We start from the raw sequence: 26,685 nt of genomic DNA on the forward strand, positions 1-26,685 counted from the left end.
TATATGGAGGTTTAACTGTATTTCATTTGTTAAAAGTATCCCCCCAAACATCAGTGGAACACTAATAACATTCTGCTTTTATATTTTAATTCAGTCTGAAGAAACACACCATTCGTAATACAACCTATCAAACAATACTTCCACTTTCAATTCATTATAATAGCTCGGTGCTAATTTCTTGTACGAGTATATCTTTGATGTTATGTATCACATAGATAATTTTGCCATTTCTATTCAGTGAAATCTGAACATGTCAAGAATCAATTGCTGCATTTTCATAAAAATATAGCAGACTGAAGCAGTCTTCTCTTTCACTAGTAATAAAAATAACCTAGCTAAATATAGTTTTCAGTAATAAACATACAATGCCACATAAGTAATTCACTACCATACAAATATACTATCACGTGATAGATAAAATCTTAAAAAGGAATTCTCTAAGAATATATTCAAGACACATTCAACAGTAATAATGAGCAATTCAATGTATACTGACGGAATTACATGTATAATATACAATTTACATTGAGATAAAACTTCAATCCTCAGTTGGAATATGGACAACAGATACATTACAATATTGATGTGTTGAGTTCACTATCAGCTGGTTATCTTACTGGTAAACAACTTACAGCATTATATGTGTATTCCATTAATCATACAATGTTATTATGTTTGCACCTTTATCTTTGATATGACAGTGTTCTTTGAGACCTTTAACATTCCCTAGTTAAATGCCTATAATCACCTCCTCCCCCACCCCTTCCACTTATACCCTTAGGTCACTTGGCTGAGTTTTTGACTGACCTCCTTATTTTTTTTTTTTTGCTAGGGGCTTTACGTCGCACCGACACAGATAGGTCTTATGGCGACAATGGGATAGGAAAGGCCTAGGAGTTGGAAGGAAGCGGCCGTGGCCTTAATTAAGGTACAGCCCCAGCATTTGCCTGGTGTGAAAATGGGAAACCACGGAAAACCATTTTCAGGGCTGCCGATAGTGGGATTCGAACCTACTATCTCCCGGATGCAAGCTCACAGCCGCACGCCTCTACGCGCACGGCCAACTCGCCCGGTTGACCTCCTTATGTTCAGTACAATGTTGTCCTTACTTTTCCCTATTTCTGTAATAATTAAGAGGGGAATTCCTCAAGGCAGTATTATCGGACCTTTATGTTTTCTTATATATATAAATGATATGAGTAAAGGAGTGAAATCGGAGGTAAGGCTTTTTGCGGATGATGTTATTCTGTATAGAGTAATAAATAATTTACAAGATTCTGAGCAACTGCAATGTGACCTCGATAATGTTGTGAGATGGACAGCAGGCAATGGTATGTTGATAAACGGGGTTAAAAGTCAAGTTGTGAGTTAAACAAATAGAAAAAGTCCTCTCAGTTTTAATTACTGCGTTGATGGGGTGAAAGTTCCTGTTGGGGATCATTATAAGTATCTAGGTGTTAATATAAGGAAAGATCTTCATTGGGGTAATCACATAAATGGGATTGTAAATAAAGGGTACAGATCTCTGCACATGGTTATGAGGGTGTTTAGGGGTTGTAGTAAGGATGTAAAGGAGAGGGCATATAAGTCTCTGGTAAGACCCAAACTAGAGTATGGTTCCAGTGTATGGGACCCTCACCAGGATTACCTGATTCAAGAATTGGAAAAAATCCAAAGAAAAGCAGCTCGATTTGTTCTGGGTGATTTCCGACAAAAGAGTAGCGTTACAAAAATGTTGCAAAGTTTGGGTTGGGAAGAATTGAGAGAAAGAAGAAGAGCTGCTCGACTAAGCGGTATGTTACAAGTATTTATGGAAAGTATTGAATAGGTGGTTTTTTATTAAATTATCCTTGATATCTATGCCTAAGTGGTATGTTCCGAGCTGTCAGCGGAGAGATGGCATGGAATGACATTAGTAGACGAATAAGTTTGAGTGGCATTTATAAAAGTAGGAAAGATCACAATATGAAGATAAAGTTGGAATTCAAGAAGACAAACTGGGGCAAATATTCATTTATAGGATGGGGAGTTAGGAATTGGAATAACTTACCAAGGGAGACGTTCAATAAATTTCCAATTTCTTTGAAATCATTTAGGAAAAGGCTAGGAAAACAACAGATAGGGAATCTGCCACCTGGGTGACTGCCCTAAATGCAGATCAGTATTGACTGATTGATTTCTTCTCTCTACTATTTTCGTGGTATACTATGTGATTTCTGATTACAATTAAACTTTCCCTACTTAAGCGAGTCTATGTGAAAAATGAGTGATCACATGAACAATCACAATTATAAAGCTGGATTTCCCACCTAATCAATACTTTTTTATTTATTTTGATGTATTTATTACATTTTGCAGTACCAGTTTCGGCCTCAAATTATAGGCCATCTTCAGCTGCTGAAGAACCTTAATTTGGTAAAATAACACACAGTAGAGTTTTGCTCAACCGACCTTCGCTTATCCAACATTCCGTGTTATCCGACACTGGTAGACTTAATTTGAACTTTTGATGGAGAATAAATTCTGGGACACCTGATATGGAGGGTGCGACCGTGGGACAAGCTCTGGCCTGACTGCTGGCGGTGGACCGTTTTTTTCTCAAGGACAGGTACAATGAGTCTTCAGTCATTGTTCAGTGTAGTATTGGTTGTGTGCGGATGTTATAGTTTTCATATCCTTTGTGAGTATGGTGAGTAAACGGAAGAAAGTGATTCTTTCTATGTAAGACAAGTTGAGTTTGTTAAAGAGACTGGACACAGGGGAAACTCTTGAAAAAGTGGCTGAAAAGTGAAAAAAAAGGGAAGAAACTGAAAAGTGGTGCTCTACCAGAGTAACAAGTGATGCACTGGAAATTAGAAAACAATGAAAAAATGTGAGCACAAAACAGTAGGCGAAGCACTACTTCTTTGGTTCACTCAAAATTAGGAAAAGAGCCTGCAAATATCTCACCCCATTCTGCAAGAAAAGGTGGTGTATTTAAAGGAGGAGTTTAATGAAGGGGACCCTATTATTACTGCCAGTGCTGGGTGGCTTTATCAGTGGAAAAAACGGTATGGCATTAGGCAGCTTAATATCTGTGGAGAAAAACTGTCAGCTAAATCCGATGAGGTTGTGAAATTTAAAAAAGAATTTCAAGAAATAATTCTTGCTGAAGGATTAACCGGTGATCATATTTTTAATTGTGATGGGACTGAGCTAAGTTTCAAGATGCTGCCATCAAAAACTCTCGCAGCCCAAGCCAAGACGTCTGCACCTGGCTACAAGTGTAGTAAGGAAAGAGTTACTGTTCTTGCCTGTAGTAATGTTACTGGGAACTTAAAAGCAAAACTGTTTATGATCAGTAAAGCAAAGAAACCTAGGGCATTTTAAAACATTTCTGTTAATGCTCTTCCACTCTATTACACGAATCAGAAGGCTGCCTGGATGTCTGCTGACATCTTTAAAGATTGTTTTTTTTAATACAGTTTCTTCCAAATGTAGAAAAATGTCTAACTTCAAACAATCTCCCTAGAAAAGCTCTTCTACTAGACAATGCTCCATCACACCCAAATGAAGAGCAACTTAGAAGTGGTAACATCAAAGTCATGTTCCTCCCTCCTAACGTGATGTCATTATGGCAGCCAATGGACCAAGGTGTGCTGGAAACATTGAAGGGGAAATCGACAATGGCAATGACATGATAGAAAAGTTAAAACGAATCAACATGAAAGACGTGCCATACTGGATAGCACAGTCTTGGGAAGAAGTTGAAACAACAACATTAGCAAAGTCTTGGAACATATTGTTGAGTGAGGTTGAACATCAAGAGGAGGTGATACTCCAAATTCGATGCTGTATAGTGCCAGAAAGGTCAGAGGGATGGGAATAATTTGCGCAGAATGGGAAGCTAATATACAGCATTACAATATTTGTAATCGCTTACTCCATGTTCAGGACGTTCACCTACCATACGTAAGGGAGTTACCTGAAGAACAAGATATGGCACTCCACAGACTTGACATAAAAAAAGAAAGTCTTCCCCCAAAGATTGACGGAAGAAAACTAAGTGAAATTATGAGAAATTGATCCTTTCAGTCGTGGTGCCAGCTACCACATAAAGGAAAAGGAGTAGTGTTATATTCAGACTGCCTGACTCATAAATCACCTCTGTCCTCTTCTGAATACATAAATGCAGTGAAAATGACATGCAACCTCACCGCAGTCAAGTTGGTTCCCGGTAGGTCATTCAACTCAACCCGTTGTCGCCAAAATGGCTGCAGTGAGACAGAAACCCTTGGAGATGTGCTGGGATTCTGCCGGAGCACTGAACTAATGCGCAACCACCGCCACCACCGTGTAAGATCGTCGATTGCTCAAGGCTTGAGACAGCGTGGATGGGAGGTGCACGAGGAGGTTCACTGTGTCTCTACCGATGACTCAAACGGAGGACGGACATCATAGCCATCAACAGAGAGGACATTAAAGCGATGGTCTTAGATCCCACCATTCGCTATGAAAGGGACCTGGATCAGGCTCGGGATGTGGACCTAGAAAAGCAAGCTATTTATGTTCCATGCTTGCCTTACCTTTCATCTACGTATAAAATACCTATTGATCGATGGATTGTCAGAGGCCTGCTATTCGGAGCAGACATCAAACTTCCTACAAAACTTGAAAGTTCCATTCTGCGAGTCAGAAAAAGTAGTAATAATAGTAGTAATACAGATACTGAGGGACTCTCTGCAAATCATTCACTTCCATCTGTACCTGAGAACGTGATTGACATTCCTCACCCACTAACCCTGGGAAAAAAGAAGATAACAGCTTCAACGATAAAATTGATATTTTAAAACTCCATTGAAATTGAAACTGTATTCCGGATCCAAATGGTCACCCTCTTTGGAGGACGGATGATTTACTTCTTTAATAAATCTCTCTCTCTCTCTCTCTCTCTCTCTCTCTCTCTCTCTCTCTCTCTCTCTCTCTACAAGAAGACATGGAAAACATTGTTCCCTTACTGAATTGCATTCCTAGCTGTGATGATGCTACGACTCAAGATGTAAGTGTGTGCACAAGATCAGCTGCTTGAACTAACTGACCCTGATATTACTGATTTTGTGAATGCTAACAAAAATGAGGATGATGAGGAAGAACGAGGCATTGCAGAACAAAAGGAGAAAACGATGACTCACAGTGAAGGATTAAGTGCTTGGGAAATGACATTAACCTACGCTGAGCAACAGCCGGAAGCAAGTGCAACGGAGGTGTTGATTTTTCGTCGATGATGGAATCTCGCAGCAAGAAAACATTAATCAGCAGGCAAGCAGACATTGTTGACAAGTTTCTTTTCGTTCAATACTGCATGTCCTGTACAACTGAATTAATAATTCAATAAATAGAGTACCATAAAACATGTCATTGTTTTAGTAACACAGTATAGCCTTCCTGTTTTAGTTCATTTACAAAGCTATTCTGTATTATCCAACATTTTTGGTTATCTGACGTACTCTGGGTCCCGTTTAGGTCAGATAAACAAGACTCTACTGAACAATGTTAAAACACTACTTATTTCTAAGTTTAAATGCGACTTATTATTTCTAAGTTTAAATGATGCAATTTGTAATAAACCTTGTGTCAAACTGGAGTTATAAAAGTCTAAAATTATATCTAAAAGTTCATTTGTGAAGTGTCACTGGTGTGGTCTTGATGCTCTATTAACATACTCTTAATGAATTTCTATATTAAAACAAGTTCATATTTTGCATGTTTAAAACATGCAAACTTTGGTGAAGTGAATAAACTGAGTTAAAATCTTCTAACAATTGGGTACTAGTCGACATAAGATTGTATTGATAGTTTAATGCCCAATGTTTTGGAGTAATACGGTGAGAACATTGACTGACAAATAAAATGAAATGATACTGGAGTGTGTTGCTGGAATGAAAGATGACAGGGAAAACCGGAGTACCTGGAGAAAAACCTGTCCCGTCTCCGCTTTGTCCAGCACAAATCTCACGTGGAGTGACCGGGATTTGAACCACGGAACCCAGAGGTGAGAGGCCGGCTCAATGCCGCCTCTGTTGAAAACGTGTAATAAGACGTACCGGAATACTCTCCTGTCGTATCCAGACGGTCGCTTACACGCATACAACAGGAGAATATTCAATATGCAAAATGTATTAAATACATCAAAAATAAAAAAGTATTGATTAGGTGGGAAATCCAGCTTTATAAATGTGACTCTTGGAACTATCAATATGGGGCTAATGAAAGTAATAACCTACGATCACATGAACAGAAAACATCACGTGAGCATTGCCAAGGACATGGAGAAGGAAAACAATGAATAAGCAATTCCAATGACACACATTTAATGCATTGTCATACCGTACTGGTCTTTGCGGATGTAGCTTCCAGCACACTACAAAGTGTGGTCAAAGCGACACCCGTCTGTGTCTAGGACAGTCTGAAAGCGTAGGACAGCATGCTGCTCGGTTGGACGAAGCATCTCCATGGGTATGCCTGATACCTCTCTCGATGTGGTTCTCTTTAGGTCAGCACATGTGCGAACGTTCTCCTGATAAACTCTCGTTCAGGTACCGGTGAACCATGCAAATCTTGTAGTCCATGTGATCATCATTCTTTCCCCTTATGGCACTTTCCACCTTCCTCTCTCCTTTGACCATTCCTCTTTCACTATTTTGTCCCAAATCAGGTTTATCCTTCTTGCACTCCTCTTTACTGAATTGATCTACCTTGTTCTGGATCTCCCTCTCACTCTTTTTCCCTCAAATTTTATCTGCATCATCTGTTCTGTATTCTCTTCTCCTCCATGCTTTTTACATGACCAAACCATCTTAGTTTACTCCTATCAATTCTCTCATTTAGATTTTCCATTCCGACCTCCTTTCTCACATCTTTGTTGCTCAATCTGTCTTTCCTATCATATTTCTTAAGTATTTCCTTTCACTGGCTTGAATTCTTCTCTCCTCCCTACCTGTCGCTCTCCAGGTCTCAGCCGCATAGGACAATATGGGAGCATAATACATTTTGTACCTTACCTCTTTATACTTCCTTATTCCAGTTAAGGCTCCTTACGCTCTGGTAGAGAGCATTGCCCTGCTGTACCCTCTTGCTAATCTCCATGTCCAGCCTCGAATTCTGCATTAATTTACTTGCTACGTATTTGAAACTGTCAACAATTTCAAGGCTTTGACCAATAATTTTCACCTGGCCTTTCTCCTCTTGATATCAACATGGTCTTGCTTTTCTTTGCGCTGATTTTCATACCATATTTTTCAATTTTCTTGTTCAGGGCATTGAGTTGTTCTTATACTTCTTTCCCTGTTCCCATATACTTCCTTTGTCTCCTTTACAATTTCATCCATAACCATTAGAAACAAAATATTCAACAGTACACTCCCGTCTTAGTCCAGTTTCATATTAAAACATTCTGTCTCGTAGCCCATAATCTGGACATTATTCATACTGAGTTTGGTATATTTGGTATACATATATGCATCTGTGTTCAAAACAAAGTCATTCATGAAAGGTGTGACTATCAAGCACCTACTGAAGAACAAATTCAAAAGTGGCAATTGCAATGGTTCAGTCATGTTTGTTGAATGAACGCCAACTACTGCACCAATGACCAACCATATGGAAGATCCAACGAACGATCCCAAAGCTCTTAACATCAGTGACGTCAAGGTCTTAGTGACCAACCACGTGTTTCGACTCCAGGCTTGGTCCCACCCCCAGTCACCAGTTAGGGATCAAAGAAGATCAGAATAATTGTGGTTTCTTCTGAAGAAGTGGAATGATGGTCTTTGCTTAAATCATGATTACTGTCCAGTTCTTTCTTATTTCATACTGCATACACCCAGATGACTGCTGAGCGCAGTATTCTGAACTGTGAGAGTATCAATTTACATTATTTAGTTTCTACCTCACCATGAGGTAGAATGACCATTCTTTCTTTTTCTTTTCTTTCCATGCTAATGGTTTAAGTCGCACTAACAAATTGAAGGTATTTTGCAATGCAAGAATGGGATTAGAAAGGTAGCAGCCATAACCTTAAGGTACAGCCCCAGTATTTGTCTGGTCTGAAAAATGGGAAACCATGGAAAACCATCTTCATTGTTGCCGACAGTAGAATTCTAACTCCTCATCCGTAGAAGGCAAGCTCACAGCTACGTAGTCCTAACCATGTGACGAACTTGCTTGGCGATCATTTTTCTCTGTTCTGACCATTTATATGAGCATGGTCTTATTGTATGATGAATGTTTTTACGAATATACAAGTAGTGTTCAGTAGTCTGATGTTAGAAACTACAATACCAAGTACCAGCAAGATGTGATCACTGTGATACAATATTTACACAAATAAACAAATCTTGAGCATAACTTTCTACTCATCGTAAAATATTTCCTTGTATGAATATATCATAAGGCTTAGAATACCGATATATATAAGGTAGATACAAAGAGCAACATGCTTTCTAGTTGCAAATGTATTTCTAAGCATGATGGAGAAAAGTTAAAAACATTTCTGTTCAACTTTCTCAAAGCTATAACACCTGTTTACACTTCAAATTAACATTCTTTCAACTTCATTAACACATTGAGTCCAAGCCCTACTTACACCCTTCTGTTTTAAAAATCAAGGCTTTTAGGGACATTTTCAAATCATTCTGTATATGATTTTTATGAATATATTCAAAAACCATTATTATATTCTGAAAGAAAGAGAATCAAGAATGTTTTAGAAGATAAGAATTAAGTGCCTACACCAATATTACATTTTCTAAATTTATTTTTAAAAATGTCAAATTATGAAATCAGAAAAAAATCTGCGCAATAAGTGTAATCAGAATTATCAATGACTTCTTCTATAGCATCCTCAATTTCATTATAAGTTCGAAGATCTTGTGGTATTCAGTGCATAATACAAGTGAATAACATGAGAACACAGTCGCTCTATCTAGATGGCACAAAAAGATTATCCTGTGTGTCTTATATTTTCTAGTATTTCCCAAACTAGTCGACAGATAGCAACACAAATCAACAACACCGAAGAGAAAGACCAGTGAACATATCCGTGGTAACCCATACCTCAAGTTTGGGTCGTACATGTGAACTTACAACATAGAAAACATGTCCCCGAGCTAAACATGGGCATGGAATGCGTAAGAGTTTCATGCGGTTTGAGTCAAAGTCGGACGTGGGCTTATGTGTTAATAAATTCAATTACAGATAAAATACTGTGTTGTTACCATTTAAACACCATTGGTAACATGATACGACAGCAAGCTTCAAATATTTACCTCTGTACTATAGAGAGTGGCTTTGTAACTGAGAGATGTTCTACCAATTCTATACATTCCTTTTTTAGGTACGATTTAAGAAAATTATTAAGTACACAGCCAATATACTATGAATGAGTGGACCCATGGTATTTTTGTTCTATAATAATACAAAGCATAAATAAAATATAAAAACAAATGACATTGGCAAAGACGAAGACACACACACATCTTAATACAATAAAAAATGTAAATAGCATACATGAATTTCTAGTATATTATTGCTTAATGGTTTAGAAACACACTGAAATAGTCAGGGAACCGATTTGTTACAATACAAGGTATATGACAGCCCACATTCTCATATTTCATTTCAGTCTTTAAAATAACATTCTGATTATCGCCTACATTGCAATAGGATGAAAAGGAATGTCCACCTAATCAATACACAAATACACATCAATACCCTATACAAACAGCTTTGTAAAGTTTTTTTTTTTTTTTACAAGTTGCTACTTTCCTAGGGACCTAGGAGTGGGAAGGAAAGGGCCATGACCTTAATTAAGGTACAGCCCCAGCATTTTCCTGGTGTGAAAATGGAAAACCATGTAAAACCACCTTCATGGCTGGCAACAGTGGGGTTCGAACCCACTATCTCCCAGATGCAAGCTCACAGCTGCGTTCCCCTAACCGCATGGCCAACTCGCCTGGTGATTCATAACATGTCAAAACACGACATACTGAAGCAATCTGAGGTGCTCCAATATTTGTGTTTTAAAGTTTTTTGTATTGTCTTTTGCTTCGTATTACCATGCGATTCTTAAATTGTAAATCATATATAATGTTAATTTTGTTTTTTGTTGATTTTTAACTTTATTTTTGTTAAACTTTAACTCCATAGATACAGATTATTACTGAATGTCAAGAAGGTACTTAATTGGGTGTACAACCTGTGTACTTTCAGATAATTAAATAAATAATCAAATAATTAAATAATCGACTGCATTAATTCTTTTATTAACACGGTCATACTGCATGCTGACATGTTAATATGAAACGTTAGCACAGTCTGTAGTAGCCTTCAGGTATAACTCCAGCAGTTATCTGACGTGGAAATGGGAAACTACTGAAAACTACCTTCAAAGCTGCTGACGGTGGCATTTGAATCCACAACCTCCCGAATGCAAGCAGACATACAATCGTTGGATATGTGAACAGTAGAAGGGTTGAAAATGCTGAGTGGTGTTACCCACATTTTCTGGGCTATTCAGCCAGTATGAGTAAGTTACCTAAATTTTGACTAGGGTGACTCTACTACTGTAATAAGGTGCTACAATAATTTTTCTCCAAAATTGGTTTACACGCTCACAAGACCCACACCGCAACTTCTCATTGAATACAGCTATTCGTCTAAGAAAATAGATTTATTTAGCGAACAAATGATGTTTACTACATCTAAATCGGACACTATGTGTAATTACAGCACCTTCTCAACGTTGACTGAACACCTGAAATTGTACTCTGCATCCCTCGCCCCCCTTTTTGTGCACGACACCTCTCACACCTAGTCAGACAGAGAGGATGTGCTCCATACACCGATTCCTAAATTAACGAAATCCATCAATAACTTCCTATTATATGATGACTTCAAACTCCTAATGTATTCTGTTATGTCAACTCTTCTAGCCTACACTCTCTCCAGCAGACTGATTTATAAGGGAATAGAACAAAATCAGAAAGAGGGTGCAAGAAAAGTTAAGAGGAGAACAGTAGGGCTTCAGATCAGGACGGTCCACAGTAGAACTTATATTTGCAATAAGAAACTACATATATAAATTTTATTGCGCATAAGTTGTGCAATATTAGGATACATTAATCAATACAGAGGTCTATGATTGATTTCACACGATTTTTACACGACAGTACGTGATATTGGTCACAATGTTTACCACAGAGTTCACATATGCACATCGAGTCCGGGTTGTGGTATGTCTTCAACCTACAGATTTTGTGATGGTAGCCATGGACTGCCATGGAATTTACAAAATGTCTCAGCTCCTGGTTTGTGCCGGTCCATGCTCTGTTCATCATGGCCTCTGAAGAGTAGAACTCTGGCCATATCTCCTTTTTCTTCTCCCTTTCTAACCGCAGTTTCTTCCAGTTGTCTGTACAGGGCAGATTGAATTTCCATCTCAGGTCCTCTGTTAGAAATGTTTCTCTCGCGAGTTCGTACGCTAGTCTTGACTTGGTGTACTTTGAATTTCCGAGGGCTGCTTTCAAGAATCTGGCTTTCACTTTTTCCATTCGTATTAGGTCTTTATAGCTTAACTTTTCCCATGTTATCTCTATTCCGTATGTTAGAATAGGAACGATTTTGGCTTCAAAGAGGGCTATAGCTGTATCCAGGGAAAGTTTGCTTAATGACATGTCGTAGATGGCTTTGGTTTCAGCAGCTGCTCGTTGTGTTGTGTGAATTCTGAATGAGTGTGCTGTTGTCTGGACCATTACGCCCAGATATTTGAAGCTGTTCGTAGTTTGTAGAGGTTCATGTTTGAGGTAAATTTTGTCCCTTGCCGATAGGCGTCCTTCTTTCCTGAAGACCATGCGTACAGTCTTTTCTGCGTTTATTTGCAGTCCGTTGTATTCAGCCCATGTTCCTAGAGCATTTATTCCTTTCTGGAGTTTGTTAGTATCGTGAGAACCCATCACCATGTCGTCTGCGTATATATAAATCTTGAGGGATGGAGCGGAAGTTCTTATTGCTTGGACCACGTCATGTGTGGATACGTTGAACAGAAGGGGACTAAGGGGGTCACCTTGTAACACTCCGTTTGTCTGTATAATTTCTTGCGAGGTTGTTACGTTGTCTGAAATTATGATGGTGTTTTTACTCAGGATGTTGTGTATCAAGACGCTTAGTTCCTTGTTTTGTTCCACCATGTGTTCTATTGTAATCTATAGTAATCTAATCTTTGTGATTGTAAATACCATCTGTTCTAGTTTGGCACATGTTAAGGTCCTGTTGAGATTATATAGATGTTGATTCCCATAGGGAATCTGAAATATTTGTCCTGAATGAGTAAATTTATAATACCAATATAAATGGTCCGTTATTGGACATTATAAATTTTCCAGCTAACTCATTCCTGGTTGCCAGCGTTTCGCCCTCGTGTGCTAGGGTGGGCTCATCAGTTGGTACCTAGCACACCTACCAATATGCTGGCTAGTGCATACCGTGGAGGCCACTGCATAGGCTAACTGGAGCCACCGGCAGTGCCAATGCACTAGGGAATCAACATCTATATAATCTGATGGCCAAGCAGGCATCAATTTTTGCTGATGAGACAAAGTCTCTTAGTGCATTGGCACTGCCGGTGGCTCCAGTTAGCCTATGCAGTGGCCTCCACGGTATGCACTAGCCAGCATATTGGTAGGTGTGCTAGGTACCAACTGATGAACCCACCCTAGCACACGAGGGCGAAACGCTGGCAACCAGGAATGAGTTAGCTGGAAAATTTATAATGTCCAATAACGGACCATTTATATTGGTATTATAAATTTATAATCATTATAAAATATCAAAGCCATTTTGACAGTGCTGATATAATTATTTTATTATTATTATTGATATATACAGTCGTATCAGCACACACGTTTTTAAAACATAACCGGTTTTCGGACACTAAGGTCCATCATCAGTGTTAATATTTAAATTTAATTTCACATAAGTGTGTCGTCAAAATGAGTTAAAAATGAGTTTAAATTTGTAGCCCTGTTGACATCAACTGTAAAAAAAGGAACCAAGTGTTAAAATTATGAAATCAATACATGTAAACTTACAATGTTGTTGTAAAAATTTTTGGACATACCATGTTAAGGCTGGCTTTCCTTCGTGCTCAGGCTGTTGGTCGAGTACTAACGAGCGTTCAGCTTTAACTACGGAACCGCACTGCAAGCACAAACGTGTGTGCTGATACGACTGTATATATCAATAATAATAATAAAAATTATAAATTTACTCATTCAGGAGAAATATTTCAGATTCCCTATGGGAATCAACATCTATATAATCTGATGGCCAAGCAGGCATCAATTTTTGCTGATGAGACAAAGTCTCTTAGTGCATTGGCACTGCCGGTGGCTCCAGTTAGCCTACGCAGTGGCCTCCACGGTATGTACTAGCCAGCGTATTGGTAGGTGTGCTAGGTACCAACTGATGAGCCCACCCTAGCACATGAGGGCGAAACGCTGGCAACCAGGAATGAGTTAGCTGGAAAATTTATAATGTCCAATAACGGACCAATTATCCTGTTGAGATTGTCGAGCGCTTTTGTAAAATCGATTAATACTGCGTGGAATTTTCCTTTTGGGAATCTTATTTCCTCCTCGATGTCTATGAGGTTTTTGACTGCATGTAGGGTGCTTTGGCTTTTCCTGAATCCAAATTGTTCCTCTACTCAATAGGACAACCAGCCACATCTAGCGACCCGAAGCAAGAAACAGCATGTCGGAATAAGACGCTAGCAACTCCTATTGGACAATGGAGCATTCACAGCAGTCAGGAGGCGACACCAAGTAGCCATTCCCCCAACTACTCTGGCAGGAACATAACAGAGCCGATACCTAGCAGCCTCCGGGCCAACTCTTTCAGCATAGACAGTAAAGTTACGACACGATACTCAACAACCCACGATAACAAGTGAGTTGGAAATAGAAGTTGAAAATAAACTGGAAGAAAAAAATTCCCGAAAACGAATACAAAAAATGGAAGCCATGATAGAACATCTCACCAACAATCTAAGAAATTTAATAGATGAGAAAATCAGAACCCAAATTACACACTTAGCTGGGTCCGTGACCACAGCATAAACAACTGAGAATGTACCAAGCGGAACTAAACCGAAAGAAATAACGCTAACTATACAAAGAGCCTTAATTAACGACAAGAGAGACAAGGAGATCTCAGTAAACAACGACAAAAAGGAAGTAGACTTTGACGAATCAATCGGCGACGAAAACAACCAAACATGGACCGCAAAAAGGAAGCGCCGAGGGAATCAACAGAAGATGACCCCAATAGTAGTGGGTACGCAGCAACAACCCCAACAAGAAACGGACGCAACAGACGGCCCACTTCAGGCAGCCGTACGCAAAGCGTGGCTCTATATAGGACGCCTTCACTGTAACTCCACTCCGGAGAAACTTATCCTACACCTCCGGAAACTAAAGGTGATGGAAATAATAGAATGTGAGGAAATAAAATCCAAAGGAACCCTAAAAGCCTACAAAGAAGGCATACCATTAAACGAGCTTCACAAAATCACAGATCCAGAAGAATGGCCTGAAGGGGCCATATAATTAGAAGGTACAGGTTTTTTCGTCCCCTACGCAGATGTGCAGAACTCGAAGCTTAACCTACTACTATGGAACGTTGAAGGACTTAAAAGCGCCTTAGAATTAACTGAAGGCAAGCTCCTAAGAAGCCATGACATACTCATCCTGACAGAGACTTTCGCGACGGACAATATAGAAATCCCCGGTTTCTACTCAAAACATATTCCTGCAAAAAAAGGACCGAGGGGAAGACCTACAAAAGGAATATCCTGCTTCTACAAACCAACGATAGGAAGAACATCTTGCGTCTGTGAACAAGAAGACACCATAATAATGGAGTCCGAGAGAGTGACTTTCGTAGGCCTATACATCGAACCACTGACCCTGATTGAAGACATCATAGCAATCGTGATGACTGCTCTAGGAAAGACGGCCACGAGAAAAAGTATTATTATAGCGGGCGACCTAAACTGTAGGCTAGATATGTATGATTGCAGAAGTAGGGAACTACTACAGATGATGGCTGAAGAGGGATTTACACTGGTTAGTAAGAGAAAAGACAATACATACTTCGCACATAATGTTAGCAGTACCATAGACATAACCCTGTACAAAGGCAACGACCTAGAAGTAACGGACCATAAGGTGTTATATTCCAACGTGGTGACACCAATAAAGAAACACTGTCCAGTGACAACTACTTTCAAATTGAAAGAGTCTACAGGCACACGACAGGAAACAAACCATATGAAAGAACCTCCAGAAAGATAGACGTGAATAAAATACGTGAAAATGGAGACAAGCTTACCATCTTTGAAAACAAGATTCAGGAAAAGGACCTAGATGCTGCTGCAACAGCACTATAAGACATAATCAAAGCCGCAACCTCCACAATAAACGAGAGAAAGGCAAAGAAATGGTTCGATCAACAATGCTATACAGAGAGAAAGAGAGTCATATCAGCCCTTCACGTGGCCGAATGCACTCAAAATCAGGACGACCTGATCACATATAGCAGACTCAGAAAAGAATATAAAAACCTTCTAAAGAAGAAACGAGATGATTTCACAGAACTCGAGGCTAGAAGAATGGTAGAAGAAGCAAAAGAAAACCCCTACATTGCTCTAAAGCCACGACAGTCACAGACAATGGGAAAAATAGAGATGCCAATCTAGGAGGCTCACTTCACGAACATCCTAAACCAACAAAGGGTCAACGAAGCTCATGAAATAACAAGACAATACGATGACATCAGAAGATTTACAACAGAGGAAATTAGAAACACTATATCAACAATGAAAAACAAGAAGGCAGCAGGTCCGGATGGGATATTTAACAAGCACATCAAAGCAGCCTTGGAAGTTTTAATCCCAGCAATCACGAACATGATGAACTTATGTCTGTATACAGGACAAATCCCGGTGAGCTGGAAAACCTCGAAAATTAGAATGATATACAAGGGAAGAGCCAAACTCGTACCGGGGAATCGCGCTAGAGAACAACTTCCTCAAAATTCTGACGAATCTTGTGAAGATAAGACTAACAGAGGAAATCGACAACAAGATCCCAGAGGAACAATAAGAAACTACAACAGCATCAATATGAATAGGATAAAGATCTACTGATGGCCTTCTTGGACTTTGAGAAAGCATGTGATGTGTGTGCAGAAACAAGGTAGGGGAAGCCTTACAGAAAAAAAAGTATCGAGAAGCAGACAATAAAGAGTGTGGTGGGATGTACCATGAGGAAAGATGAAAGTAGGAGGAGAGAGAACAGACTGGTATGAGCATAAAAAGTGGATTAAGACCCCAACTAGAGTATGGTTCCAGTGTATTGGGACCCTCACCAGGATTACTTGATTCAAGTACATTAGTTATTGTGGGACATATTTTGCTTGTATTACAAGCATCATCAGCCACTTATCTTACCAAGCAAGATCAGGATCCTGAACAACTGTATATATTATTAAGCTTTTAAGTAATATGTTTTTAACAATTATATTACAGCTGTGTTTTCACGACGCTAAGTTTACAACTTTCAACTCTTAAAGAGGTTAAAATATTAAGAACATTATAGAAGTTCTCCTTAGTAAAATGCTTTAAAAACGTTTCAGCAATATTAATGTTCACTGTTTCTGAATTGTTTAAGTATAATAACTGAGTGAAATACAAAATATATGTAAGTAATAGACTTCGATGGGATAATCTCATATACATAACAACCAAGTGAAACATGTCCCACAATAACTAATGTAAAACAAATTCTATCCTAATCATAAGGATTGTATGATATTGAACAGGTGGTTGTCAATAAACAAATTGTATTTTATAATATACTGAAACTTCAATACGGAAAAAAAAATGAGATTAATCACTTGTAAGTGGTATGTTCCGAGCTGTCAGTGGAGAGATGGCATGGAATGACGTTAGTAGACAAATAAGTTTGAGTCGTGTCTTTAAAAGTAGGAAAGATCACAATATGAAGACAAAGTTGGAATTCCAGAGGACAAATTGGGACAAATATTCGTTTATAGGAAGGGGAGTTAGGGATTAGAATAACTTACCAAGGGAGATGTTCAATAACTTTCCAATTTCTTGGCAATCATTTACGAAAAGGCTAGGAAAACAACAGATAGGGAATCTGCCACCTGGGCGACTGCCCTAAATGCAGAACTGTAGTGAGTGATTTTTTGTTTAATTGATTGATTGATTTATTTATTGATTGATTGATTGATTGAAGTGCTCTCTCACCTTTGCTGTTCACTGTAGTAATGGATGAGATGACAAAAGTGGCAAGGAAAAGTAGAGAAGAAAAAAAATGAAAGTGATGATGTTTGCAGATGACCTGTTAGTCTGGGGAGAAAAGGAAGGAATTGTTAGATGCATGAGAAGATGAGTTGGAACAATGAAAACGAATGAAAACCTACAACCTGTTTTCCAGTCATTGACCGGGTCAGGGATGTAATGAATGAAGCAGATATAGGCTATTAGTACGATGGGGTCGCCACTCCCAAAGTGATTTATGAATGACTGATAGATGCTATGAAATGAGAATGAAGAGTGTTGCTGGAATGAAAGATGACAGGGAAAACCGGAGTACCCGGAGAAAAACCTGCCCCGCCTCCGCTTTGTCCAGCACAAATCTCACATGGAGTGACCGGGATTTGAACCACGGTATCCAGCGGTGAGAGGCTGACGCGCTGCCGTCTGAGCCACGGAGGCTCTAGTTGGAACAATATGGAATTAAATTTAATGCCAAAAGGAATGAGACAGTGATCACAACTAGAAAAAAAAGGAGACACCTACAAGAGGAATAATGCTTGGAGGGGAGAAGCTTACGAAGGTAGAGAGTTTCAAGTACCTGGGAAGTATCATAGAGGAAAGTAGAAGAAATGACAAGGAAATAATCGAACGTGGAAGACAAGCAGGAGCATTCCTGAAAAGTGTCAGAAGCCTGGTTTGGAGCAAGGATGTCCCTCAGAGAAGCAAAAGAGTGATATACAGGACATACTATGTACCTAGTCTGATGTATGCAGCAGAAACTTGGATAATGAGGCAGAGATCTGTGATTAGGATACAGGCAAATGAAATGAAATTTCTGAGAAGCAGGATAGGAGTGACAAGAATGGATAAGATGCGAAATGAAAAGGTTAGAGATATAATAAAAGAAGAGACACTACAGAACAAGATAGAGGCATGTAGACTTAGACGGTATGGATACATGAAGAGAATGACAGAGGAAAGAATACCAAGGAGGATGCAGAAAATGGGGATAACAGGAAAATGACTAAGAGGAAGACCAAGAGACAGGTGGATAAAAGGAGTGGAAGAGTGTATACAGAGAAGAGGAGAGGAGAGGACTGGACAAGAGTGACAAGGGAGAAGTGGTGAGAAGACAAGAGATGGAGAGGCTTTTGTTCCAAGCAGACCTCGCCAACAGCTGGACACTGCATATGATGATGATGATAAGTGAGGAAAAATTAAACCGAACATATAATATGCTCAAGTAAAACAAAACATTTATCAGATCTTTCACGATGCTTTAAAAACATGAGAAATGGTGAGCTGTCAAATAATGCTTACATTATTACATTCAACAACAGCAAAAACACAATAACAATTAGAGACAGGAAAGGTAAGGTATAAAACACAAGCTCTTAGAAGTACGGCCCCTTTCCCCAATATGATTTCTCTTTGGTTTAAATTGTCGTCTCTGTTCCCTCTCCTGGACACCACACTTCTTCTTGTATCAGTCTCACACCAATACATGTCATCAATTATGGATTACAGTCAGTGTTCATAAGAAAAGGGTCTGACCTGAAAAGGTTGTACTGTTTGCTAATACAAGGCTAGTTACCAACTCTGCCAATCTCTGATCTTCACCTGGCGTCAGACAATGGATCACGACGACTCCTTTGTGCAGCTTCTCGTAATGACGAGCCATGTTACGGCCGCTGTGATGCAGGTCGTACACTGACATGCTCTGCATGCCATCGGCATTAGTATGTTCAATCACATGTACAATCAAACCCTGCACAGACAGACATTTTTACACCATGTAGTAACATGTACACCTTAAAAAACATATTGAGTATAGAGCTAGTCATTCACTTTGAAACTTAATGAATTAGTTAAAGAAATTAAAATTAAAATCCACAGCCTGTTTCCAGTCATTTGACCGGGTCAGGAATGGAGTGAATGAAGCCCCCATCTAGCGGTGAGGATATGAATTGTGCCAGCTGCTGAAGCCTGTCGCACCCCTCTGGGGCAATGATTAATGAATGACAGGCGACATGAAATGATATTGGAGTGTGCTGCTGGAATAAAATATGACAGGGAAAACTGGAGTATCTGGAGAAAAACCTGTCCCGCCTCCGCTTTGTCCAGCACAAATCTCACATGGAGTGACTGGGATCTGAACCACGGAACCCAGCGGTGAGAGGCCGGCGCGCTGCTGCCTGAGCCACGGAGGCAGTTAAAGAAATATTTGGCTGAAATAATGTTGTCAACAGCTTTGATAGGCCTGTCGATGATTTCTTTTTTTCCTGGCCTGATCCCAATTATCTGGAGCCAGCATTAAAATCGATTACACCCAATTTTAAGGCCAAATGCCCCTCTGACATCAACCCAAAGTAGAAGGATGTATTCACTATTGTGTGTTTCTCTGGTAGTTAATAGTTAGTATGTAAATACAGATGTGCATTAACACATTGACGATAGGCCCCAAACAAAGGCTGCTACCCCATGTTAACCAGAGAGTTCAAGCCTCTACGAAAAAAATTACACTGCTGTACTCACTCTATTGTAACTTGAAAAGTACTCAAGATATCAACCTGAAACTTGAAACCTGTAGTCACTAGGTTGCTTAGCAGTCTGTATGGTGTGATATTTTTCAAAGCTGTATTGTCTGTGGCTCCATTTAATAGACTTTCTCAGCACAGTGTAGTAGGAATGCCCTGTTTGTGTCTTTCATGTACTTATTCTATCCAAGTATGCAAGGATCTCGCTTTACGGTTACTCCCCATTTAGTGTTAGTTGTTCCTCTTTAGAAATATCCAATTCACTGTCATTTGGTACCTATGATAACCGGTCTGCATATAATTAACCCTTTCACTCCGGTCGAGTGCTGTAGCAGTCAGGTGGAAACTGTGCTGCGTACCCGCTGGACTGCTGCAGCAGACGTGCCAGATCCGTGCTTCATAGCTGGTCGACTGCTGTAGAAGTCACGTGTCTTTCGGCTGTTTTCCGTTTCACTACAATAGACTGCTGGAGAAGTTCGGCCTTGGGGGTCTCTCGTGACTTGTGTTTGGAGTCTTGAGTTAAGGCTATGATCAGCAGATGACAGGAGTAACTAGTTCGAAGATAAAAGGAATATGTCTGGTACACTACTCACTTCGCGCCTAGTTGATTCCCAGTGCTGACGTGCTTGTGCTTCTTCACTTAGCTTTCAATCGCTTTGAAATTTTGAAGGTCCTGATGACGGAGGAAAGATAACTGCGGAGGAAGCTCTTGCCCTCATATTGGGTAGTGACTTTGAAGAAGATGACGATGAGTTATTTATCATCTGATTCTGCTGATAACGACTTCGATCACACCTTCTATTTCAGGCACATTTTCTACTCAAGTTACTTCTTCGTCATCTAAAAGGTCGGTCTACTTTGACGATTCGAATGAAGATGAAGATAGTGAGGATGAAGATTAGGTGCCTAAACCATCAAGCAGAATAAATTGGAAAAGGAGAACTTGAATCCGAAGAAACATAAGTTCGACGCAGCTAATTCCAGATTGAAAAGTTTAGTAGACAATGCTAGCAGAGTGAAAAGTTCTAAAAATATAATCATAAGAATTTCACCTAATATGCATTTCAAATCAAATAAAACACTTTAAAACTCTGCCTGTCCTCTCCTTACGTCAGGGGACGACTGCAGAAGGGAGAGTGGAGCGAGAGGAGTATTCCATACAGTGGGCTCGGTGAGTAACTCGCTGCTCGCGTCCAGAGGGTCACGCCGCCATACTCGCTATACCGGAGTGAAAGGATTAATCACAAATATTGGTATCTATCAGTAACTGAATCCACTGTGCCACGTTAATATCTGCACTGGAGATCCAGGGAATAGCTCTACATATCTGATATTATTCTGTTAACTACATAAAAGTTTAAAGAAAGAAAGAAAGAAAGAAAGAAAGAAAGAAAGAAAGAAAGAAAGAAAGAAAGATGCAGTGATAGCTGTCATAAACATTACACTGTTTTTAACTCATAATCTTGCCCACATCTATATCAATGATCAAGGAAATATGAAGTGCATTAAAGTGAGAATTCTCGTAGCCCATCACCTACTGCCGGCTATTACCTACTGTTGACTGAGAAACTATGAGAATTCTCAGGGCATGTCACCCATGTTGCACATCGTCAGATAAGGAATAATGCGTATAAATGTTGAAATATTTGTTGTCACATAAGGCATGCTGCCATGGGTGCACCATCTTGAAAACTGTCTCTAAGTGTATAAAATCACCCAGGTTTATAGATTGTTTTCATGGTTACAATGCTCGTAAAAGTGGAAGAAAATATCAACACTAACATCGAAGATCCCACTACTCCATGAAATGTCAAGTAGTTCAAACTCTAGCTAACAGAAAGTGCAACAAGCACAAAACGAAGCCAGTACGTAAAAACGGTGATTTCCATGGCCCGTCAACAACCGCTGGTCACAGTAATACGATCTCTGGGGCTGGTCTTCAACGTGTTAAGACAGTCAAAAGCACCCAGCCCCTGAGCTAGAGAAATTAACCAAACATGGCCGCAATCTCTGGCCCGGCCGAGAATTGGAACCTGGGGCCCAATGAATCCAAGGCCACTACACCGACCATTTAGCCATGGAGCCAGACGTCTATGGGCAATAGTAATAGCAAGATACATACATCTTCATTATAGACTATTATGCCTTTCAGTGTTCAGTCGTAAGACTCTGTGAATTAACTAACTACCTCCACAATCCTCTAGTTGTAACTAGCTCCATGGCCTTACGTAATTCCACACTTCTTAAAGTAGCATGCAAATTAATCTGAACACAGTTGTTTCTGAGACTTATTATAACTAATATTGGAAGACTCATGCATTCGCTTTCAAGTTAATTGTATTATGGGTGTATAATGTCATTATTGTTAACATTATTTATAACAAAGCCACTAGTTGAATATCTCAGAATAAGATTATACGTTTTCAGTATTGTGTTGTGTTATTGTATTGCAAATTGATAATGGATACCACTGTGCAGAAATATTAAAAAACTGTGAAGTTAGCTGAGAATACATCTATGACACAAAGAGAAGTGGCTTCACAATGTGGTGTTGGTGTGGCTAAGAAAAATTCTATTTTGAATTAATACCCAGAAACTGGGTCCATAAACCAAGGGAAGGAAATTGTGACTGGAAGCGCAAGACTACATCAAAAGAAGACCGTTTACTCATTAGAAGGAGTAAAATAAACCCTATGCTTTCAGCTCTTGACCTAAACTTAGATTAACGACAGAGTGGGTGAAATGTACAATTCCCCACAGACTGTCAGAGACAGGAAGAAAAGTACATAGACCAGCAAAGAAGCAGCTTCTAATGGAAACAATGCACAAAAAGCTATTGATCTGAGCTAAATCAAATACAGACTGGACTGTGGAAGCACCTAAACATCCACTAAAAGTTATGTCCATGGGATGTTTTACCTATAAGGGACCAGGACCTTCAAACCCTGTTAAGGGTACCATGAACAGTGACCAGTACACAGAAATCCTTCGAGGAGGGTGGTGCCTGAGTCACAAAAACTTCCTCTACATGGTGATAGTGTTTTTATTGCATCATGTCACACATCCAAAAAACATTCAAGAGCTCCTTTCACCCAGCAACTCACCTGATATCAACCCCGTTGAAAATTTATGAGCCGTTTGTAAGAAGAGAATGTCTCAACTGGATAGAGCATGGTCACTTATCAAGCTGTGGTTTCAAGATGAAAAGAAAAGGAATAGGTATTTGAGCAAAAGTGGTGGAATCCATGCCAAAGCACGTTGCTACTGTTTTGAGGAACAAAGACAAAATCCAAAGATGTTTTACTCTTTTCATCTACACTCACTTAGGCTGCTCGTCCACTGGAAGTGACTACGCGCGATTACGAGATCAGGTGACTACGTGCGTACTAGCGCGACTGATCCCAAAGCAAAGATTGTAACAGAACCGTGTCCACTGCAAGCAATCTTGAGCAGCTGACTCACGCGATTATAGGCGATAACAGGCGACAAGTGATGGATCCCACTCGAATGGTATTTGCCACGTGTAGTCGCCTATACTCCACAGTTCGTGCAAGCATCCGGTTGTCTGTTGTCGTCATATGCAACATTATTTTTATCATTACTACATTTGTCACGGATGTAGATAGTGAAAAGTTGATGCGTTTTGTGAAAGAACACCACTATGGAATATGAAAGATAAACGCTATCATTCTCGAAATTTACAACGCAAACTATGGTCGAAGGTTGCAGAGGAAGTGGGTGTTGATGACGGTAAGTACTCTAATTAAATTATTTATTTAAGTAATTAATTAATTTATTTATATAATATGCTGGACTGAGTAGCTCAGACTGCAGAGCACTGGCCTTCTGAGTCCAACTTGACAGATTCGATTCTGGCTCATTCCTGTGGTATTACAAGCAGTGGCAGTTCATGACATTTTACTCTGGCAGGGCTGTGCCGCCATCTCTTTCCCCTCCCCAATCGGTCCAGTTTTCACTGACCAACACCACAATACTTTTAGATGAATAATAATAACAATAATCCGATGACACCGGCTGAATAGAAATCTGCTTTCACTACATTAACGAATTAATTAGCTACACTGCAATGGCATTTATGAACACACATTAATTAACAGGCTAACAGCTAATGCAATTCTGACTATTATAGCACTGCAGTGTTTCACTGATCACAATCACAATTGATAATAACAACATTCTTGAAAACAAACAGTACACTCCCGAATTTCTATCTCCTCGCTCAAATTTCAAAGCATGACCACTTATTTAACAATTTGACCACCCTACAAATAGTAACGTCACGTTATGGTTATCTTTGAATCTTTATTTTAGCTTCTTTATAGAACTGAATTGATTAAATAGTCAGTATAATGGAATTCATTGTTTTGTAAAATGTTTTGGAATGAATCTCTGGTAACAATTAATATAAGACGTGGGGGAAAAAAGCCTTGGTACATTTTAAAGTGTAATCATTTACAGAGAGAAATAACATGAAATGTTTTTGAAAAGGCGGCGGAGTGGCGCCCAAAAGCTTCATGCACGAACCGCCACCGATTTCAAGGTGCTCAAATACATCAGCCTCGTGTTGGTAGATTTACTGGCACGTAAAAGAACTCATGTAGGACAAATTCCCGTACCTCAGCATCTCCAAAAACCATAAAAATGTAGTTAGTGGTACATAAAATGAATAACTTTATTATTATTATTATTTATAATATATTATTTTTATAATTTCAATACGGGAACATATACATTTCCTGTTGTAATATAAAATGAAAATGAAATTAAGAAAAGGAAATTTAAGTGGAAACAATAACCTAAAAGAGTATGATTGAAAACAATATTTAGAGACTTTTCAAATTAGATTTAAAGGTTTTATATTTCTGTTTAACCCTTTATAATTTTTTTCTTATGGATTGTGTGCTTTTCTCTCGTTTTTGTAGGTTACACTGATAAATTAAATTGCATGCTTAATTCGATCTTTGATTCTTTAATAAATATAAATTTTTTAAAAAATTAAAAAATCAACACTTTTTAATAACTATTCATAACACTTACCTTAGAGTCATAGTTAAACATTCCTGAGGTGTTACTGTCCCTGAAGTTTGACGTTTTGGCTATTTTTGGCTCTATTGCATTCAAAATATAGTCAAACGTTTCTGGACACATCCGATAATAATCACAGAACTTCTGGGGGGTGCAGATGATGGAATTCTCCCATTGGATTCCTCTTAGCTAGTATTGGGTTTACCCAGCACCGATGTCTTCTTTTGCGATTTTTCCTCCGACGCCTTGTCAGGTAGGGACTCATCATCATCCATTTCACAGACTATTTAGCCGTGCGCGTAGAGGCGCACGGCTGTGAGCTTGCATCCGGGAGATAGTAGGTTTGAATCCCACTATCGGCAGCCCTGAAGATTGTTTTTCGTGGTTTCCCATTTTCACACCATTAAATTGAAATAATAAATAAGGTAGTTCAACCTATTCAATACAATTAATATAAGACGTGGGAAAAAAAGCCTTGTATTGAATAGGTTGAACTACCTTATTTATTATTTCAATTTAATTGTGATACATTGCAATACAGAACATTATGAAATTTTTATCTTTAAATGCATTTTCACACCAGGCAAATGCTGGGGCTGTACCTTAATTAAGGCCACGGCCGCTTCCTTCCAACTCCTAGGCCTTTCCTAACCCATCGTCGCCATAAGACCTATCTGTCGGTGCGACGTAAAGCCCCTAGCAAAAAAAAAGACTATTTAATACGTTTAATAACTTGACGTCTACTACGGAAACACACACAGACCTGTACGGAGTACAGATGCCAATTGACAGCCGCGCAAAGTCGCCTGCAGTGGACGACCCCTGTCAAGCGTAGTCGCTTGAATCAAAGTCATCTGTAGTCGCCTCATCTCGTAATCGCGTGCATTCGCTTCCAGTGCTGTTGTCATGTAGAAAATGAACATGTTCATGCATTGCTATCTTGGGGGCAAGTTACTCACATGGTGCACGTAAACAGCATGATATACATGGTTAAGATACATACAGTCGAGTCCCACTTATGCGATATGAGCAGGCCAGAGGTACATCGGATTACCGGGAATGGCGGTTAAAAGGGAAGGAGAAAAAATAATATTGTGAATTACTTATAGATGTATTATTATTCACACAGTTGATATTTACATTCACTGTAAAATACAATTAACCCTTACCACTCGTCTGTCGGGTGAGGCCCGACATTACGATATTCCCGTTCCGGTCGCATGTTGGGAGACCCGACATGACATTTTATCGCGCACCGCTCGTCTGCCGTCTCTTAGGCATAGATATCAAGGATAATTTAATAAAAAACCACCTATTCAATACTTTCCACGTTTAATGTGGTTATTATTTACATGATTTTATGTAGACTTATTTAGGTCAGGTACATGTTTCACCCATTATTTTGGGCATCTGCAGCCTGTAAACAACCTTTAGGTCAAGGTTTGGGGACCTTTTTAACCAATATAAACATACCAATATATACACTATATACAATATATACATTATATACAATATATACAAACATTAATGAACTCTTAAGATGGGTAACATAAGTTAATACAGTTAAGTTTTTTGGTCCTAATCTATCTAATATGAAAAATGTCCTAAACTAAAACGGATCTTTTTGGTAGAGAATTACACATCGGGGTTTATGTGACCCCTATATCATATTATGTTCTTGACGTACCGTGTCTGTTGACAGGATGTCGTCAACAATAAGTG

At 39.2% G+C, this 26,685-nt stretch overlaps 1 protein-coding gene across 1 annotated transcript in view; it reads right to left on the reverse strand.

Annotated features, from left to right (window-relative positions):
* Positions 1 to 18,846: 18,846 nt before the first annotated feature.
* Positions 18,847 to 26,685, reverse strand: part of LOC136860498 (D-ribitol-5-phosphate cytidylyltransferase) — a 33,575-nt gene continuing 25,736 nt past the window's right edge. The window contains exon 6 of the mRNA XM_067138761.2: positions 18,847 to 19,148. Within this exon, the coding sequence (XP_066994862.1) occupies positions 18,915 to 19,148 (234 nt within the window). The 3' untranslated portion in view covers positions 18,847 to 18,914. The remainder of the gene's footprint in view (positions 19,149 to 26,685) is intronic.

The sequence above is a fragment of the Anabrus simplex genome, chromosome 1 (genome assembly GCF_040414725.1).
Source record: "Anabrus simplex isolate iqAnaSimp1 chromosome 1, ASM4041472v1, whole genome shotgun sequence".
In the NCBI taxonomy this organism is placed as follows: domain Eukaryota; kingdom Metazoa; phylum Arthropoda; class Insecta; order Orthoptera; family Tettigoniidae; genus Anabrus; species Anabrus simplex.